General features: G+C 46.4%; 1 protein-coding gene across 1 annotated transcript; it reads left to right on the top strand.

Annotated features, from left to right (window-relative positions):
- Positions 1-4,560: 4,560 nt before the first annotated feature.
- On the top strand, positions 4,561-7,045 carry PtA15_5A116 (uncharacterized protein; the record flags this gene model as incomplete). The annotated part of the gene is made up of 11 exons (XM_053168845.1): positions 4,561-4,632; positions 4,717-4,732; positions 4,824-4,931; positions 5,036-5,204; positions 5,298-5,343; positions 5,420-5,821; positions 5,916-5,940; positions 6,014-6,113; positions 6,190-6,342; positions 6,448-6,659; positions 6,753-7,045. The coding sequence occupies 11 exons, from the start codon at positions 4,561-4,563 to the stop codon at positions 7,043-7,045; spliced, it is 1,596 nt and encodes a 531-aa protein (XP_053020101.1).

Here is a 7,045-nt window from a genome sequence, read left to right as displayed (position 1 = left end):
CAGTTCAGTAACAAAAATCCTTACAATACCTCAATACTAACTGGGTAGCTTTACACCAAGGAACTGTTACTGCTTGAAGCAAACAAGCAGAAATTTGTAGATATCACGCGGATGAATAAGGATGTTTTTATGAAGCTCTTTCAAGATATTGCTTCCAAGAATATCAAACCCACCTCAAGAGTGTTGCCTTTGGAGGAGTAGGTGACTATTTTTCTGTTTATTTTTGGTCACTCTGCAAGCAACCGGGTCGCACAAGACAGATTTCAGCATAGCGGCAAGACTATCTCAAGGTTTGCAACTTTGGGTCTCATTTTGAAAAAATGGCAAAACTGATTGGTTTGATTCAGAGAGTTTCATTACATTATGAAATGCCTGCTTTCTTTGAGTGCTAGGTACATAACAGAACCCCCCATTGACCTTATCCACCCAACGATTGAAGGCAACCAAAAATCCATGCCGTTCTTTCAAAACTGCATTGGTGCACTCAATGGAGTGCATATACCAGCTCATGTCCCGGCTTCCAAGCACTTGATGGCTTATTGCAATTGCAAGGGGTTCCTTTCACAGAATGTACTCTGTGTTTTGCTTATCTTTTTGTGGGTTGGGAGGGATCGGCACACAATGCTTGAGTTTTGGCTTTGGCAAAGGCTGATGATTTCCAAATCCCACCAAATCCCTTTTACTTGGCTGATGCAGGTTATGGCCTGGCAAGGGGCTTGCTAGTACCTTACCAAGGTATCTGACATTATCTGCGTGAACAATAATCAGCTGCCAACAGGTGAGCCAGAGTCACCCTTCATAATTTGTTTTGCTAGCTGATTTTGTTATGGATAAACAGGCCGGAAAATCAGGAAAAATTATTCAACCTCCGTCATTCAATCCTGCAAAACGCGGTTGAAAGAATCTTTGGGATATTTAAGTGTTGTTTCCCTATCCTTACAAAACCGCTTGAATATTCAATTCCAAACCAAGGTCAAATTTTTGTTTGCTTGGCGGTCATTCACAATCTGATAATGCTTGCAAGTCCGTCACATCAGGAAGATTTTCCTGAACGTGCAAACAATCCAACTGCAAACAACAGAGACAACAATGATGACAAAGAACCTGTTGTAGATCAGTTTGAGCAGCTAGCTTGGAGAGACAAGATTGCAGAGGGTATGTGGAGGGAGTATTTCAAGTACAACAATACATGTGTGGGAGGGCAGTCCAACACTGCCCCAGGGAACCACCTATCACTCGGAGGGGGCGGGCCAGAGGATCTCGACAAGGCCAGGGGCAAGGGCAGGGCCAAGGCCAAGGCCAAGGGCAGGGCTGAGGCCAAGCCCAAGAAGCATGAGGACTACTGCCAGGAACAGAAGGGAGTAGCCCTCCATGCTAACATCCCTCTGTTCTATTTGTATCTCTCTATCTAAGAATTTTTTTAATTGGTAATCAAATCACATTTCACATTTTTCATATTTTTGAGAGTGCCAGCGAGCACTTTGTACAACATATGGAGAGCAATGAGAGTCAGCTGAAATGATATATGGCATTGAGATTCAGATGACACATTGGATGGAGTGAGATGTGTGAGAAATAGACTAGACTATTGAGGAAGCTATAGGTTGCCAAGCTAGATCTGCTTTCTAGGCCATTCAAGTCGCAATTGCTTCCTCTCAATTGACATGTACAAGGCAGCCCGACGCTTGGAATAGAAAACCTTGATGATCGCCAATGGTTTGAGATTGTCAAAGTTGTCCTGATTGTGTTCTTGGAAAAACTTCATGGCAATTGCTACTTGCGTTTTCTTTTGACCAGGTTGATTCAAGCTGACAAGTTCACTCAAAGTCCCCGCTATTTGTGTGCCGGTTGACACACACCCAGCAGCACAATGGACTCATGGAGATGAAACTCCAGGTTGGCCTTGGGACAACTTGCTAGTTTGGTCCTTGGGTCAATTGGTGTTGGCAAGTGCATCTGAAAAAGGATTCACCGGAGCTAAAGAATGTTGTCGTTGAACCAAGAGAGAAAAAAAAATTATACCTGTTGCCACAACTTTCTCAAAAATCTCGACTAGGTAGAACCACTCGGGGAATGGTTTGCCCTTAAACTTCCTGGCTTGCGGGTGAGACTGAGCAGGATGGTCAATGAGAAATTCTGACTTTCCAAAGACGGGAAAAGACAAATAACCAAAAGATATTTGTTCCACACTTGCTCTGGTGCTGTGACCTCTGAGGTCACATCATTCCAGCCGAATCCACTTTGAATCTTGAGCTCAAGAAACATGTTGTAGTCTTTCTTAAACCCCTGAACATGTAATTATGCATCAGAAAATATCTGAATAGTAGAGTGATTTGATTTAAGAAATACCTGATTATACTTTGACTTGACTTTTTTTGTCCAAATTGGCTGTAGGGAACTTCACCTGCAGAGCCGCTGCAATAGATCTGTGAGTCTTGGGTTTGAAGCCATTATTGGATCTCTTTCCTTGGTGAACTGCCTCAACATAAAGCTACATAGCCGCACACTCCATTTCTGTGGTCCAAAACAACTTGACACCTTTGCGGCCGCCACTAGCAGTAGTTTTGGCTTGCGACGGCAATTACTCCGACCAATCTTTGTTCATGCTGATGTCCAATTGGGTTAAACTTTGACTTCCCAACAATGAGCTGACTGGAGTGCTGTTGGAGTTAGTTTGACTGATTGCTTTGTGTTGATGAGCTTGTTGGAAATTTGGAGAAAGTTGCTCAGTTGGGTTGGTTTGTTGTTGATGTTGCTGCAACATGGCCGGAGCAGCACCCATTGCACTGGGGACAGGATGGGAAGCTGCAGGGTTGTTTGGGTTCCATGGGTTGAACAATGGAATTGTAGAGTTGATGAGGGTGGGGGTGTAGTGAGTTGAAGACGTGAGTTGGTGAGGGTGGGGGGTGTTGTGTATGTACAGGTGCCAATATCACCCCAAATACAGCCCCAGGGGTACTACATCAGAAATGGCTGGGATGATGAGGAGTGATGCAGCAAGTAGTAATGAGCCTCATAACCTCTCAAATCTGCCAAACGTGTGAGTGATGTAATATGGGCCTCTGTGAGGCCCAGTCATACAAAAGGGGTGATCATTACATCACATCACGGGTGCCAAACAGGGCCTGATAAAATCTATAGTTCAGGCCCCAGCCCCAATATTTCCTTGGGGATCCTCCCTTTTTCAGGGGATTTTAGGCCAAGCATACTCTTTAAAAGGTATGTATTTGCCAAAAGTCCCTGTGGGGTCCCCTGGTATAAATTTTGGCAAAGCTCAGACTTTTTCAACACCCCCCTATCTTAGGGCTTTCCTGGGTCTTATAGACACCTGCTCATTTTGGGAGCTCTCTCAGCAGCTCTTCTGGAGGCCAAAAACACCTTCCAGCCCACCAAAGTTGGACTCAGGTTGCACAACAGTGGCCCCATTGGAGATGCTCTTAGATGCCTTGGCCCCAGCTTAACATAGACACTCAAATGGAGGGTCCGGGGGAACCCACGCGGAGCGCTCTCCGTAGGAAAGGGTTACTTGCTATGCCTCAATTTTGACAGGAGCAGAATTGATGTTTAGTGCAAAAAAACAAAATCAGTCCTGTCAAGTGTAATGAGAAAAAAATTGAATAGACAATCTTGTAGCTTTGATTTCTGTTTGCTGTGTGAAACACAAAAGGGCATAAAAAGCCACACAAAAGCCCTCTCAGGCAAGAAGTAGTGCCTCCTGGAGGTCGCTATGCACGCTCCCCCGAGGACTTGTTGAGTTCGGGGCGTCAAGGAAGGTCAAGAAGGCCTAAGAGCATCTCCACCGCGGGTTCTAAACTGCGTTGCCAAATCTTTGAGTTTGGCGACTGGGGCGCAGTTTTAGCAACCTGCAGCAAGGCAGCTTTGCACCGCGAGTTGCCATGATTGGCAGCTTGCGGTTGTGAAATGTGTGGTTTTGTGTTGCTGTTGGGGGAGAAGGTGAGAGTATCACATGAGAGATGCGTGATATTCGCAAGGGTGGCGCAAGGTTGGGGTGCTATCCTGTTTCCAAATTTGCAAACAGGATAGCTCCCGAGAGGCGAGTTGGCAGATTTGATGTGTGTTTGGCACCCGCGGTGGCGTTGCTAAAGCAGGTTTGGGGTGCTATATCTGGTTTAGCAACCCGGTTTAGCACCCGCGGTGGAGATGCTCTAAGGGATTCCCGATTGGATGCCCCGACTCGAGCCCCGGGCCACACCGGTGGCCTCACCATGGGCGTCGGCGGTCTTGGGAGCCTCCGATCAAACTTCCCAGCACAACCAACCGCCCACTTCACGAAAGCACTGCCAAGCGAAGAAAAAGAAACAGCACAAGAACATTGACGGAGAACCGGAACGAGAACTGGGGCAAGGCTTTTGATGACACCGAAAGTTCACCAAGCGAAACGACTCTCTCAAATGACTGCTGCACTCGCTCTCTAAGAACCACTGGCATTCATCATCATCCACGCCATACTACCACCACCATCACCACCCTCATAGAACACCACAAGGAGAAGACGGCACAACAGAAAAACTTTTCTCTTCCCTCCCTGAAGAAGCCGCGATGCCTCTCAGGTTGGTCGGCCAACCTCTGCTCTATACTATCTCCATCTTTGCCAGTCTTGGCGTCTTTTTGGTAAGGAATCATTAACATCTTCCTCTTGAATATTTCATGTGCACAAATTAGCTCACTTGAGCCCTTTGCATCTACACTTGATAGTTTGGATATGACCAAGGTTAGAGGAATTGACTCATTCATATTCATGTCCACACGTTTGCATCGCCAAACCGACGACTAACCGGACTTGAATCTTTGTCTACTTCCAGGCGTTATGTCGGGCATCATCACCGGCCCATACTTCAAGGCCTTCTTCCATCAACCCACTAGATATGAACTTGGGACGATGGTAGCCATCTTGGAAATCGGCGCATTCAGTTTAGTTTCCTTTCCTCCCTGAACTCACAGATTTACAATCCACCGAGTCTAGAGAACTAGCGAGCTCATTTATTCCCGTAATCCGATTGCATGTCCTATCTAGTTACCTCTATTATTGCAGGCCGGATCGGAGATATATTTGGTCGGCGAAAGACTCTCTTCATCGGCGCCTTAATTTTTACAGTCGGTGGATTGTGTCAGTCCCTCTGCTCCGGATTCACCTCGATGGTGTTCGGTCGAGTAATCTCTGGTTTTGGAGTCGGTTTCCTATCGTAAGTCCTTGAAACCGATCCTGGCTGGCCCGTCTCCATCTTCCAGTCTTGATTGACCTCTAGTTTCCCTTAATTCTTGGCACACTCTTTCAGTACAATAGTTCCGATTTATCAGTCTGAAATCTCACCCGCAGACCACGTACGTCTGTTTTTTTCTCCAAGATATAGTATGAGGCTGATGATTTGTCTAATTCCACTATCCACGCCACCGATAGCGAGGGAAACTAGCCTGTATGGAATTCACTGGAAACGTGTTTGGCTATGCTGCATCGGTGTGGCTAGACTACTTTTCGTCGTTTGTGGAGTCAGACTGGTCGTGGCGATTCCCGTTATTTTTCCAATGTGTAATCGGAACGATCTTGATGATAGGTTCCCTGCTAATCCCTGAGAGTCCCCGGTGGCTCCTCGACACCGACCAAGATCGAGCTGGGATGAGGGTCCTTGTTGATTTGCAAGGCGGCGATCCCCGCAACGAGAAGGCCCGTCAAGAGTATACTGAAATCAAGGAGGCTGTCCTGGACGATCGACTAGCTCCCGACCGTTCATATCTTGCTATGTGGACTAGGTATCGTGGCAGAGTGTTGCTAGCCATGTCAGCTCAAGCATTTGCGCAACTGGTAATTTTGTCCACTTCCTCGCATATCAAATTCTTGCAGTTGGACATTATTTCATTAACGCTTCATGCTCATTTGCCCCGTTACTTTTTAACAGAATGGGATCAATGTAATAGGCTACTGTACGTTTACAACCCAGCCTGATGGTTTATTACAACAGTATGATTGGAAGACTAATAGCGTTTTTTTGCTCAGATGCCCCCTTGATATTCGAATCGGCGGGATGGATTGGCCGAGACGCGATTTTAATGACTGGTATCAATGGCACGGTTTACGTATTCAGCACGATTCCAACGTAGGTCCTTTCTTTACTTCCTCTTGGTGTTCGATTCAGCTTAGTTGACTTCCATAGATGTATCGGTTGCTCTTAGGTGGTATCTGGTAGACGAGTGGGGCCGTCGGTTCATCTTGCTCTCTGGCTCGGTCGTCATGGCTTTGTCGTTAACTTTGATGGGATGGTTCCTGTATTTGGACACAACGTATACACCATTGTCGGTGGTGATTTGTGTGTTGGTGTACAATGCGTTCGTCGCCCTTTTCTCTGCTTTTAAAATCAATATGAAAAATGTCAGTTTCTTCAATCTCGCAAATGAAGGCTAATACAAATGTTACATTTTTGATGGGTTCAGATTTTTTGGGTATTCCTGGGGGCCAATCCCCTGGCTATATCCTCCCGAGATTATGCCTCTGCCGTTCCGTGTCAAGGGTGTCTCGATCAGTACAGCTACCAACTGGTTTTTCAATTATTTGGTCGGCGAGGCCACACCAGTCCTTCAAGATGCGATCCGTTGGAGACTGTATCCTATGCACGCCTGTTTCTGCGTTATGAGTTTCATTCTAGGTATGACCTTCTTTTTTTTCTCCTGAGTGGATCAGCTATTCAACAGGATAGGAGAGATGTCTAACAAATGAAATGATGTGCTTGGTTATCTAGTTTATTTTGCCTACCCTGAAACATGCGGAATTCCTCTAGAAGATATGGACGAGTTGTTTGGAGATGTGGGACTAGAGGATCATGAGAACCAATCGCTAGTGAACTCGGAGCGGTCGTCGATCCAAAGAGCGCTGGAGCCACCTGATCTAACCCGCCCTAGCCTTGGGGATACCGAGGAGGGACATGGTGGCAAGTCTTACTCGTCAAACTGGATCGATCGGCTCTTGGTCTTCAGGAAGAACCCTTCTAGGTCTACTGCCGGTTACCAGACTGCCGCGCCGGACGAAGAATAG

Source organism: Puccinia triticina, chromosome 5A, assembly GCF_026914185.1.
Source record: "Puccinia triticina chromosome 5A, complete sequence".
In the NCBI taxonomy this organism is placed as follows: Eukaryota; Fungi; Basidiomycota; class Pucciniomycetes; order Pucciniales; family Pucciniaceae; genus Puccinia; species Puccinia triticina.
This window is presented reverse-complemented; position numbering and strand designations above follow the sequence as displayed.